This window comes from Carcharhinus amblyrhynchos, chromosome 9 (assembly GCF_965287045.1).
Source record: "Carcharhinus amblyrhynchos chromosome 9, sCarAmb.v2.hapA, whole genome shotgun sequence".
Taxonomy (NCBI): Eukaryota; Metazoa; Chordata; class Chondrichthyes; order Carcharhiniformes; family Carcharhinidae; genus Carcharhinus; species Carcharhinus amblyrhynchos.
This window is the reverse complement of record NC_137332.1, coordinates 59,755,101-59,769,290: the sequence shown is the minus strand read 5'-3', so window position 1 is coordinate 59,769,290 and position 14,190 is coordinate 59,755,101. Positions and strand designations below refer to the sequence as shown.

Below are 14,190 nucleotides of genomic sequence, written 5' to 3'. Positions count from 1 at the left end.
TTGTTGCAGGACTCTGCTTATTTTACTATTTTTAAAGTGTATTTAAAATGTTTGAATTCATCCTCCAATAACAGAATTCACTGAGCATACTGATCTCTGGATTGTCTGTACTCGGCTGGTGTGATTACTGGGTTATTGGAGAGTGGTATTGTCAGCAAAGGAGTGAATAGAGTTGGATGAGTGTAAATTTTTGTGTGGACAAAACAAGGTCTTGACTATTTGAGAACAAACAATAGCCTTCATTTTAAATGTTTGCTAGGTGATCATATGGAAGCTTGCTTTGTCATTAAACCTGCAGTGCCTGAGGTAAAAAAATCAGTGTCAGATTGCTAGTGACAAGATAACCAATGCAAAAATCATCAAAAACATTGTTTATATCTTGAGTTAGACCTAACAACTGTACAGTTTAATCTTGGGGCCTGTGAGTCTGGGATAATGAAGATTGCTCTAAGCGCATAAGGTAGATTATTGCATCAACATGACCAGAATGGTTCATTTTTAGCTCCTATTCAGCAGAAGAGATTGAATAGATTTTTTTTTGCCAGATCCACAGTCTTAAATGAGCACAGTTGATATGCTGACTCTCTGAATTCTGAGGTGGCATCTGAAATGATCAGACTGACAAGATCTTCAGTGGTAAGTATACGCTTGGTGTTTAGAAAGTATTTCAAATCTATTTTAAAGAGGAAGACTATGAATAAGTAATATTCATAACCAAACTCATTAATCTTTACTAGATTGCGTTTAAATTTAAACCGCAATGCCCTATCAATCTTCATTTCAAATTTGATCATTTTTGCACATTAATTTCTATAAATGGTCAAGTTTCAAGAATTTCTGTCTCCTGGTTCTATGTTTTTAGATTTTTACTCCATCCTTTAAGTTATACATTGTGCTCGGAATGGATCAGCCAACTTCAAATTCTTTCCTTCCTTGCTCCAAATCTAATTCTAAAGTCAATAACTGGCCCCCACAAGAGGAACAAACAAGATCCAAGCTAACCAGATAAGGCACTGCACCCCACCTTTGGCTTAATCTGATGCTTGATCTTGGCCAAAAAGCTGAAAATGTTGATGGTCAAGGTGCTTGACTGTAACCCCCTTCCTCTTTTATTAGCTCCTAAATGCCCTGTTACAAACAACCTCTTGGTTACAGCAGGGTAGTATTCTTAAGCTGCTTCATCAATTACCATCCTTTATCATTAGGCTAGACCATATTCATGGATGCTGAAGCGCCCATGTCCAAATGCAACAAGACCTGGACAATATCCAGCCTTGGACTGATAGGGTGACTAGTGGAGTGCCCCAGGGGTCGGTGCTGGGGCCTCAGCTATTTACCATTTATATAGATGATCTGGAGGAGGGAACCGAGTGTATGGTGTCGAAATTTGCTGATGACACCAAGATTGGTGGAACGGCAAATTGCGCGGAGGGTGTGGAGAGTCTGCAGAAGGATCTAGATAGGCTGGGCAAATGGAATTTAATGTTGGCAAGTGTGAGGTGGTCCACTTTGGTAGGAATAATGGTAGGAAGGACTATTACATGGCGAAAAACTGCAGCAGGTGACGGTGCAGAGGGACCTCGGGGTCCTTGTGCATGAGTCGCAAAAACCCAGCCTGGAGGTGCAGCAGGTGGTCAGGAAGGCGAATGGGATGCTGGCCTTCATAGCGAGGGGGATTGAATATAAAAGTAGGGAGGTCTTGCTGCAGCTGTATAGGGCATTGGTGAGGCCGCAGCTGGAGTACTGTGTGCAGTTTTGGTTGCCGCACTTATGCAAGGATATTTTGGCCTTGGAGGGAGTGCAAGAGGAGGTTTACTAGGCTGATACCGGAGTTGAGGGGGTTGAACTATGAGGAGAGGCTGAATAAACTAGGCTTGTATCGTTAGAGTTTTAGAAGAATGAGGGGAGATCTCATTGAGACATATAAGATGATAAATGGGATGGATAGCCCAGAAAGGACAGTAGGACTAGGGGGCACAACCTCAAGATAAAGGGGGGGGGGGTTTAGAACTGAGTTGAGGAGGAACTTCTTCACTCAAAGGGTGGTGAATCTCTGGAATTCTCTGCCCGTTGAAGTGGTGGAGGCTGCCTCGCTAAATATTTTTAAGACGCGGGTTGATAGGTTTCTGATAAGCGAGGGGTTTAAGGGTTATGGGGAGAGGGTGGGAATGTGGAACTGAGCCACGACAGATCAGCCATGATCTTATTAAATGGCAGGGCAGGCTCAAAGGGCTAGTTGGCCTACTTATGTTCTTATGTGATGAGTAACATTGGCTGAAGGGATGATCTAATTGCCCAATGACATTCTATGGCATTTCTATTGCTGAGTTACTCAATATCAACATACTGGGGATTACTGTCAACCGGAAACTAGCCATATAAATACCATTGCTCCAAGAGCAGATCAGAGACTAGGAATCTTGCAGCAACTAATTCTACACCTGACTCCCTGGAGGCTGTCCACCATTTAAAAGGCACAAATCAGGAATGTGATGGAATACTATCCACTTGCCTGGATGACTAAGGCTCCAACACTCCAAAAGCTTGATATCATCCAGGACAAAGCAGCCCACTTGAGTGACACCTCATCCACCCATATTCACTTCCACCACCACCAAAGCACAGTGGCAGTAGTGAGTACTGTATACAAGGTGCACTGCAGGAACTCCCCAACAGCCCTTAGACAGTTTTTTAATTTATTTATTGTCACATTGGTATATAGTGAAAAGTATTGTTTGTTGTGTGCTGCACTGACAAAGCATACCATTCATAGAGAAGGAAAGCACAGAGTGCAGAATGTAGTGTTACAGTCATAGCTAGGCTGCAGAGAAAGATCAACTTAATGCAAGGTAAGTCCATTTAAAAGTCTGATAGCAGCAGGGTTGAAGCTGTTCTTGAGTAGGTCTGTGTCAATAGGTCAGCATGTGACCTCAGACTTTTGTATCTTTTTCCTGACGGAAGAAGGTGGAAGAGAGTATGTCAGGTGTGTATGGAGGCCTTAATTATGCTGGCTGCTCTGCTTAGACACCAGGAATTGTAGACAGTCAATGGATGGGAGGCTGGTTTACGTGATGGATTGGGCTACATTCACGACCTTTGGCATTACCACTGCTGAATTACCCCCTGTCAACAGCCTGGGGGTTACAGTCGACTGGAAACTAACCATAGCTGCAAGAGCAAGTCAGAGACTGAGAACCCGGCAGTAAATGATTCTACACTTGAGTCCCCACAGGCTGTCTAGCACCTTAGTCTTGGACAGAGCAGGAGCCATACCAAGCTGTGACACAACCAGAAAGAGTGCTTTCCTGGTGCATCTGTAAAAATTGAAGTTGTAGCTGACATGTGAAATTTCCAGTACCTTCCAAACCCATGATGACAACAATCAAGAAAATATCACCACCAAATCACTCACTAGCCTGACTTGGGTAGTTACCAATGTGCAATAAATGTTGGGTTAGACAGTGAAGCCACATCCCACCATTGAATTAAAGAGTGTTGTCTTGTTAATTTGAGTGATTTCCATTTGGTGTGTCCTTGAACGTTCCAGTACCTAAATTAATGGATTATCCAAGGCCAGTACACCAGCTAATCTGAACTGCCTTTTGTGCATACAACTAAATAATCTCTGGTAGCATAACAAAGCACTTTATTAAGGGAACTATCAAGATTTAGTAAGATGCTTCATTTCACATAGTCATTACTGGGATTTCTTTGTCTAATCATTACAACTTCTGCCTAATGAACATGCTACATTTTATTGCGTTACTTTGTTTTACTTGAAGTTATTTAATCTGCTGTCCTATATTTAACCTTATCTTCAAACATGTGTTTAAAGTAACAAAAGTAACCCAATGTTTTCTACTACTTTTACATACACTTTAACTAAACAAGGACCTAAGGCAGATAATTTCTGTGGGGCACCAGAGACTTGTGAATGCTAAGCATTTGAAGTATCTAATGAATACTGGAACGATTGTATGCTTATTGTTTATAGCCTGTGAGGGAATAATTTCAATGCATAGCAGAACAGTGTTTTTGTCTTTCCTCGATGCTCTTTTGAAGTTTGTGGGAATGCACTACTTGGAACCCAGTATTTACATATTCTTCCAATCCTTTCTTTAGAAAAGGGGTGACAATGCTTCTAAGGTTACAGTCCTATTCAAGTAAATCAGACTTGCACTTTTCAACTTTTATCTCAGCCAGATGGATTAATGAGCTTCTAAGTGGAACCTGCACACATCGTTTTTGGGTTGGGGGTGTGTTGGTTTGTTAAATTTAAGGCATAACTTTGTCTTTCTGTAGCGATGAGAGTTTCAGTTTTATTTACACATATCCTGAGCTCAAGGTCACTATTTTACACGGATTATGATGGGACTCTGATACGATCGGGTCCAATTTTCTTGAGATTGCTGTGACAGTTGAAAGAAAAGTAATGAAACTTGCATTAATATAGCTCCTTTCATGAGAACACAAGAAACAGAAGCAGGAGTAGGGGCTATCAAGCCCTTCAAACCTGTCCCGCCGTTCCATATACGATCATGGCTGATCTATGCCGGCCTTCGCTCCTTTTCTCAAATGGTTTTGCAGCAATTAAGCATTTTTGAAGTGCAGCGCTATTAAAATGACAACACAATGTGGACGGCAAAGTCTGATAAACAGTATTGTGATGACGACCAGATATTTGTTTTGGTGATGTTGCTGGGGGAATAAATATTGACCAGGATACAGGGGAAAATGTCCTTGCACCTCTTCAAAATGGTGTCAGAGTGGCAATGCGTGCTAATAAACAATGAGAAGTAACCTTGGTTTAGAATCTCATTGGATACTTTAAACAAGTATCCCTGAGCACTGCACTGAAATCTTTCTTGGACAGACTCTGGAATGGGTTGCACCGACAACCGTCTGATTCAAAAAGTGAATGTCACAATCAACCTCAAACTAATTTTGGATCTGCAACAATTTGGAATGAGGTGGGAGAGACAATTTTAGCACTGCAAGTCATTTGTTGCCATGGTAAAATAAAATGCTGGGTGTAACTTGGTAATCATGCACAACCCTCTTCATTTAGATCCTCCCCATGCGAGAGGCACTTTATAGATGTCAGATCTTTCCCAAACCATTGGGCAAATTGGCAATGTTCAATAGTGAATGCCCAAGTAATGATTGCGATTGTAGGGTTAGCTTGACTAATTGCGTTGCTATAAAATAAGACAGTCGTCTTGAAATCAATTCAAAATATTTAAATCAGATCATCCAAAATGCAACGGCTGTTGGAAATCTTGTAAGATACGTGTTCAATTTCTTGGTAGGTTCGAGGAAATCTTCAGACTCGCCGATGAAAACTTGCAGCCAAAGTTCTGAGTGCTGTGGCACAAGAAATCCTTTATCTTGTTGAAACAAGTTTACACCAAATAGACAGAAATATAAGATGTAGGAAAATTAGCTTTAACATTCCTACTTTTTGCCCAGTAATCCACCTGCATTTGGTCTCTTTCAGTTGCTCTCTTACCATGGTTTAAATCTAGGTGACTGTTTTTATAATAGTGTGGGCTGATACTGGAGGTCCATGATTTGTGTGCAGCTGTACTAGACAATAGTTACTTTGGTAAAGTCCTGTCACAAAAGAAATCCTTATCTATTTTATTTATATGTGTTTCATTTAGTTACTAAGTGACAGACTAGCATTGAAAGAATAGAAATCGCCTGGTTGCTGCTGTGAAATAGTCTCCCCAGCAGTAAGAACTCTGGCTGTGCGGCAGGAACCGAAGACAATGAAATTTAATGGCACTTGCCCAGAAAATATCAGCACGGTACCAAAGAAAACCGATATCAACAAGTGGTAGTATTGCAATGTTCAATGCAGGATTGTACACATTTTACTAACATTTCCTACTTGTGCTTTCCCTTCTTTCAACATATAGCGAAGTTTTGATGTCACTCCTATTGGTTCAATAATATCCGTGAAATCCAACAAAAGCAAGAGAGGTAAATGTGTGAACTAGAATGGGAACGTTGGACTACTTCTGTCTCAGATGCACCGTGCATTTCATTGAAGAATAGATTCTGTAGAAGAATGTGATTTGATAAAAATGTTTGTGTTTGTTCAGATCGTTGGGATTGTCGCCAGCGTGACTCTCCTTGCTGCTTTTCCAGGCAGTATTACTTGGCCTCTGTCGTTGTGATATTGATACTGGGAGTTACTGTTGCTGCTCTGACGTGTGTTGTCTTCGGCATCCGTAAAAATACTCCAGGTTAGATACAATCCGGAGCTTTCTGATTTGCCCTTGGATATCGGTGAAATCTGGGAACTAAGTCACATTAAGGAGAGTGGAATGTTTAATTGTTGTGTCTCTAACCATGTTACACTTGAGTATACATGTAATATTTTACACTGCTTCATTCAAGATGTTTCTTTCTCAATACTGAACATACCTTAGTTTGGCCTGGCGAATTTGCGCCAATTGCACCCTGGCATTTACAGTGTGCCCATTTCTTGAATGTTGACCAGTAGATGTTTGAATCCTGACTCTCTTGTGTTTATCCGTTACTGCAGCTTTAATCAGTTTAAATTAACCTGAACTGAATAAATGACAGCAGAGCAGGGCACACTTTTGTGATTGCAGTTGACTGCTGGTCACAGGAATTGTGCACCGTGTTGATCAAAGACAATTGTAAACTAAAGTCAAGAGTGTTGAAACAGTCAATTGAAGAAAGACTCATTCCCTGACAATCCCACTCCTTTGTGATGCTGGAGAAGGCCGTGCTCCAGTCACAAGTTGATGACGATTGCTTACGATGCTTAGTTGCACCGATTCATGATTCATTTTACTTTCAGGTTGCGCTAATTTGTGTGGAAACTTGATTGTAACTTCGCTTTGTAGACTGGTTCTGTGTTGGGTACATTTTGCTGACTCCGAGCAGAAACTCCATGGCACAGTGCTTGTGAACTCTGTCATCCCACTCGGGACGCAAATCTTGCGTACCTCGGCCTAATTGTTTTCACCATGTTGCTTATACTAAGATGTGTTTCACCTGTACTTTTCTTCCAAGTGTCTATATAAGTGTCTACACCAACTGTCTATATCACAGTGCCATGATGTAGAGATGCCGGAGTTGGACTGGAGTGGGCACAGTAAGCAGTCTCACAACACCAGGTTAAAGTCCTCACCTGATTGTGAGAAACACAGCTCACAGTTAAACAATTTAGTCAAGTCAAGTTCTGAAGGAGCAAGATTTTATTTGACGTTCTTGCAAGACCGGGTGTCTAGCGAAATAGGCACACCTCACATAGATTTGCAGCACATTTTATACCTTTTTTACAAGCATTGTAATGGCTTTGCAACGTGATGTTCTCTCCTAATTGGTGGTCCCTGTCCCATCTATGTGTTAACATTCTCCTATTGGCTCGAGGTGTCATCCCCTCTACCCCCATCCAACAATGTCTCCTGTTATCACAAGAGTGCAATAGCAAACTCATCCATCTTATCCAATACTGTTACATGTCCAGTTCAGATTGGCAGTAATCAATCCTTTGCCAACTTAATCACTGCTGTCCCAACTATCTCAGTGACCCCTTCCCCCTTTTATGTTTAGTTGTATAAACAACACATCTTGCAGACCATTTGCTTTTTATAACGTGGGCCTCTTACATTCCTGCAGGATGTGGTGTATGCTTCACTGCACATCACATCTCTGATGTTATCTCTACATTACAGGCAGTCTTTTTATTATCCCTAAGTATTGCTGTGTTAGCAGCATCGAACCTTATGTCCTATGTTTGTGACTAAACTCACAGTTGTTTCCATAAAGTGGGTTATCAATATGCCTAACTATATCCAATCTATTTAACTTTAAGCTATTTCTCTATGCTTTACAGATATATGTGTTAACAGCATCTTTACCTATTGCTCACGTGATGAAGGAGCAGTGCTCTGAAAGCTCGTGATTCCAAATCAACCTGTTGGACTTTAACCTGGTGTTGTCCTGCCATCAGCCAGCCTCAATGTGCACTCCCAACAAGAGTGAAAGATTAGTGACCAGGGCGATAAATTGTGTTTATTTTGTTTTCCTCTCCCTGTTCTTGACCTATTGACTTTAATTACAACAGCCCGACTGCTGCCTTGTTTGTCTGCGCTGGTTGATGTCAGATATCAAACTATAGGGATAATCTTTGGATTTTGTAACCTAGTTCCACAATTAGCCTGTGTTTTGCTACAGTTTTTGATACTTCCTTTAATGCTAAGTAATAAATGCTACAAAAGGAAAATCCACCTCTTTTGTACTGCAGGAAGAGATTGGAAGAGTAAACTGTGTTAAAATTCAAAATATATATTTTCCAGCGAGCAGATTTTGCATAACTGCGAGTAATCACTCTGGATTCCTGTGTGATAACAGTGTCACTTGTTTGCAACCTTCTCAAGTTTGTCACAGAATCAAGGATTGTTTGGATATTGTGAATAAGGAACCTGCAATGTGCAGTAGGTATCTATTGTAGTTTTCATTTTGTATTTAAATTTTCTTTTGAGTGACTTCAGCTGATGCTCTGATTTTTCCTACCAGGTGATTTGCCACACAACCTGCCCAGCTATCTTGTGTTTAGATGTGGCAATCCGAGCTCCTGGATTTACATGGATCAAGTGTGCAATGGGCTCAACAACTGTGGAGATTGCTCAGATGAATCTGGGCTCTGTGAGCATGAATCCTTACCAGGGTCTAGTAAATCAGTGGCATTAGACTTGCCCCTACCCTAGAGTTTGCTCGCATTTATGTTTGTGTTGCAAATTTTTTTTAAGAAAGCAGTTACACAATATTGTTTTAGATTTGAAACAAAGAAGGCTGAGGGGTGACTTGAAAGAAGTGTACAAAATTATGAGGGGAAGAGATATAGTGGACAGAATGAAGTTGTTTCCCTTGATGGATAATTCTAGAACTAGGGGACATAGATTCATGATAAGTGGCAGTAGGTGTGGAGAGGGTCATGAGGAAGAACTTCTTTATGCAAAGGATAGTGGGTGTCTTGAATTCACTGCAGGAGTTGGTGGTGAAAGCAGAAATACTAAACCTTAGGATCTGAACCTTAAGTGCTGTAAGCTACAGGGTTATGGGCTGGGTGCAGGAAGGTGGGATTAGAAAGGGAACCTGAATGTCTTCAGCTGGCATTGACAAGATGGGCCAAATGGCCTCCTTCTGTGCTGTAACTTTACTATGGTTCTATGGTTCTATTTGTGGTGCATTGAAGCTGTGCTTAACATTGTGAGTTCAACTGCAGCTGAAAAGGGCAAACACTTATAGATTTACAATTGTTTATATCACATAAGCTGCAACTGAGGGGTTCAGTTGCATCTTAGATGGGGGGAAATCCACATGGGCCAGTGACAATAAGATCCTTTGGATAGGCTTGATTAGTCAACTCACCAGCAGCCAGGAAACATATTTGCTTTTGTCAGTTTGCATACATTGCCTTTCCAGTGGTACTGCATCTGGAGCTGTCAATTGCTTCTGTGGGTCTGAAGGGTCTGGAAGCAGCAGTTGTCTCAACACTAATAAGAACTGCAGAAAAGAAGAAATAGTTGGGGGTAAGGTGGGCGTGGATTCAATGAAAGAAAGGAAATGGCAATCTCACCCACCAACGAGACCACTCAGACTGTGGAGCTGGTGTAGGAAACAGAAATAGGAGACCAGTGCAATGAACAGTGGAGGTTGTGTCTGCCTCCTATTTTGAGGTAGAGCAAAAGGAGCTTAATAGTATCTCATTATTCAACATTTTATGTCCCTAATATGTACTTATTTAAATACTGCTGAAAAAAGACATGGGGCCCGATTTTACCATTTTGATTCTAAGTGCTGAATCTGGGTGCAATTCAGATCCGACTTGGAAACTGCTCTCAGGTGCCCCCGTACGCACTTAGCCTGAAAAAAAATTGCGAGTCTGAATCACGCTGTGAGTGGGGCTTATTGCCCCGAAATGTTGCTGCTCTGATGGGAGTTTTCAACCGTGCGTGCGTGGTGAAAAAAAAATTTGAAAAACGCACCCCTGTCACATTGCTCCCAGGCTGCATAAAGTGGATAAAGTGGCTCGGGAGCAATGGCTCTCACAGACATTGCTCCATCCCCACAACATGACTATTCCCCTTATCCACTCACCACCCCCACTACCCAGACCAGTTGCGACGCTCTGCCCCCCCTTTCCCCCACCAACCGCCCAGAGTGGCAGCTGTCTTCCCTTCCCCGCCCCTGATCGCCTGCAGTGTGGCAGCACTGCCCCTTGTCCCTGCACCCCCCCTCCCCCCACCTCCTCACCAGAGATCCATCTGGCCCGCCTCCCTCCTCTCCCACCAGAGAGCGATCTGGCCTCCCTCTTCCCCCTATCCCCCACCAGAGATGCACCTGACCTGCCTCTCTCCTCCCCCCCACTCCCTCCTCCCCCACCAGCAGAGACTGATCTGGCCTCGCACCCCTGCATCAGAGAATGATCAGGCCTCCCTCCTCTCTCCTCCCACCAGAAAACCATCTGGCCTCCCTCCCCCCACCTGAGAACGATCTGGCCTTCCTCCCCCCTACTAGAGAATGATTGGGCCTCCCTTCCTCCCCCCATCAGAGATACATCTGACCTGCCTCCCTCTTTCGTCCCCCCCTTACCAGAGAATGATCTGGCCTGCCACCCTCCCTTCCCCACCACTGATCTGAGTTAGAGAGCTGATGGAAGCTCTGACCTTATCTCTTCAGAAGCTAGAGTGTCCGAAACAGACTTTTGCCGAGCAGTTCTGTTTTGTGCCGAATCTGGGCGGGTGAATGCGATGGTAAAGGGGTAAATGCTGGTAAAGTTGGGCGGGCAGCCCATTAATTCAATTTAAATGCATGCAAATGCGCCCGTTTCAGGTGTGGTTCGGATCGCAACCATTTTCGGGCCTTGGTAAAGTGGGCACCTGCGCGGATGAGGGCACCGATCACGCTAATCACCTCATGCCCAATTTTACCGATGCAATGATAAAATCGGGCCTATGCTTTCAGTTTCTTTTGTCTTACATTCATCAGGACAGATTTACAAGAATACTAATTGTAAAAGGAACAACAATTCATACTGCATGAGAAGAGAGTGCTGATTGGCAAGTGGACACTAATTGGTTAAGGCATTGCCAAGGATGAGCACCAGGTTAAGTTAACTGCCAAATGTTAGTTAAATTCAAACCAGTCAGTCAATATTGATTGGTTAATACATTGCCCTGGTGAATGAACTGGGAATGTCTGTCCCCATCTTTTATTTAGTTAAAAAAGGTTCACTGCATGGACATGATCCTTCTGTCTGCAAAGGGCAGTGCTGCGTGTGTGAATATATTTAGCTTCCAGCACACAAATGATCCGTGCTGTACTTTTTCAATTAAACAAAAACTTGAGGTCAGCCATTCCCTGGCTCATGCCCCAGGTCAATGCCTTGACCAATCAGAATCAACTTGCTTGGTTCAAATTTAAACAAAACCTTGAAAGTTAACTGTTCCCTGGTGCATTCTGGCAACATCTCAACCAATCAGAGTCCATTTGCCAACCAATCAGCACATTCTTTTCATTCAGTGTAAATTGTAGTTCTCTTTAACAATTGGTATTCTTGCAAAACTGTCCTGATGAATATAAATGAAAGGCTTTGACAGCATGTTTTTTTTTCTGCAATACTCAGGTTTTTGCTACCAAACAACTTTTTGATGTTAATATTTACAGTGTCAAATAATCGTTACTATTTTTTGATTTTTTTTCAGTGTCTAACTGTCCTCCATGTGGGCCACAGTACTGGAGCTGCACGTCTATAGTGTCTCAATACTGCAACTGCATTCCCAAACAACTGTGTGGGGATAATATACAGCACTGTGTGGATTGGTCAGACGAATACATCTGTCCTGCAGACTAATATCAGAAGAAGCGGGTACTAATAAAATCACAAAGGAAAATGACAGCCTGGCTAACAATAACACCAAATTACTAAACTCTGGTTTAGTAAACAACATTGATTTTGTGGTTATTTTATCGAAGAAACATAACTTTGATCTGTTCAGAGCTTTGGAAAACGCAATCTCTTATTGCATACACAATGCTTTTTAGCTGTTAACTTAGCTCCAGATATGCACATTTGCCAATCGCCCTGATATTGGATTGTGATAAGGTTTTTTAATATTGTACATTCAAACATTATCAATGTTTCAAAAACTCTTAATTTAACAGAAACTAATGTTGATCAAACCTTGTTGATTTGTGCCAATGTTTGCTCCTTGTTTTGTTATTAAGTTTCAGCTATTTCACAATTACGTTTTTTTTCTATAATGTCAAGTTTATTTTAAATAGGACATCTCACATAAGATATGTTTCTTTTGAAGGGAGTTGTTAGTAAAAGTATTAGCTGTGCAGATTAGAAAATAAATGGCATTTAATGAAGCTTGCTTAAGGTGTGAGTAGAATATATGTGGTTGGTGGAGGTAACGTGGAAAGCTGCCTTGAGCGAAATGAGGCAGGCATTGAAACTGGTGGAGGCGTGGAAAGGCAAATTAAATTATAGGCTGGAAATTTGAATGCTTTGTGCAAAGATTGAGAGCAGGCAATTGGAAGGATAATTCAGTGAGAAAAATATCCAGGCGCTTAATAAATGGGGATAATTTTGAAGGACTGGAAGAGTCAAAGGATGAGATGTTCAAATGCAAATAAAAAGCTTGAGGCTACAGAAGACCAAAATAAGATTAGATGAATAGTACATGTTGAGAAAGAACTGAAGTCTCTAATCGACTTTAAATATCCCTTGAGTAATTAATTTTAATGGTCTTAAAAGGACAGAATATGTTCAACACAGCTCTTTTGGCATGAATGTAATATATTATGCAATGCATGATATAAAATGTTTGTCCTTCATTGAACTTACCATAAATAGTACCTTCAAAAATGTTAATCTCCAGGTACTGATCAGATCCTCTTGATATAAGATCAAGACATAGTCAAACTCACACATACTCCAACTCAGGAATAGGACATTGAACATAACCGCGCAGTACAGGCCCTTTGGCTCTTGAAGTTGCGCCAACATGCGAAACCAATCTAAAGCCCATCTAACCTACACTATTCTAATATCATCCATATGTTTATCCAATGACCATTTAAATGTCCTTAATGTTGGTGAGTCCACGACTGTTACAAAATGATAAAGATAATTTAGATTTTATGTTTTAAAATGCACCATGCATTGAGAGCCAACGCACTGTTCCACAGCACGACAAACTGTGAAACTGTATTTAATTCCTCACCTCAGCTGTGCATTAAGGATGTGCTACCATCATGTTTAAAACATTTCCCTCACCGCTACAAGACAGCGAGCTCTGAAAACTGTTAATAATGGAAACTGATGGGTCGAGTTAGGGTTGGCTATGACAGATAGGGAAATGTTACTTAAAAGGATGACGGTGGATAGGCAATGGCAAACATTCAGAGTGTTTGGATGAAATACAACAAATGTTTCTTCCTGTTTGGCGCAAAAGTAAAACAGAAAATGTGGCCAAACCATGGCTTTCAAGGGAAATTAAAGATGGTATTAGATGCAAAGAAGAGACCTATAAATTGGTCAAAAAAAAACCTGAGGATTGGGAGCAGTTTAGAATTCAGCAAAGGACCAAAGGATTGATTAAGAAGGTGGAAATAGAGGATGAGAATAAACTTGCAGGGAATATAAAAACTGATTGAAAGTTTTTATAGGCATATGAAGAGAAAAAGATTGATGAAGACAAATGTAGGTCCCTTACAATCAAAAATAGGGTAATTTATAATGGGGAACAAATAAATGGCTGATGAACTAAATATATACTTTGATTCTGTCTTCACAAAGGAGGACACAAATAATGTTGGGGAACAAAGGATTTAATGAAAGGGAGGAACTGAAGAAAGTCAGTGTTAGTAGGGAAAGAGTGTTGGGGAAATTGATGGCCACTGAAGGCTGCTAAAACCCCAGGATCTGATAATCTATCTCCCAGACTACTTAACAAAGTGGCCCTGGAAGTAGTGGATGCATTGGTGGTCACCTTCCAAGATTTCATAGACACTGGAACAGTTCCTACAGATTGAAGGACAGTTACTATAAACCTACTGTTTAAGAGAGGTAGAAAGAAAATAGAACTAAAGACCAGCCAGTGGGATACTGCAGGGATCAGTGCTAGATCCCAGCTA

At 41.4% G+C, this 14,190-nt stretch overlaps 1 protein-coding gene across 1 annotated transcript; it reads left to right on the top strand.

Annotated features, from left to right (window-relative positions):
- Positions 1–2,976: 2,976 nt before the first annotated feature.
- LOC145348569 (low-density lipoprotein receptor class A domain-containing protein 1-like) lies at positions 2,977–12,323 on the top strand. The gene is made up of 7 exons (XM_080196759.1): positions 2,977–2,983; positions 5,725–5,810; positions 5,922–5,991; positions 6,108–6,251; positions 8,340–8,477; positions 8,560–8,688; positions 11,751–12,323. Exons 1-7 carry the CDS (start codon positions 2,977–2,979, stop codon positions 11,897–11,899), a joined length of 723 nt encoding a protein of 240 aa, XP_080052885.1. The 3' UTR covers positions 11,900–12,323.
- Positions 12,324–14,190: the final 1,867 nt, after the last annotated feature.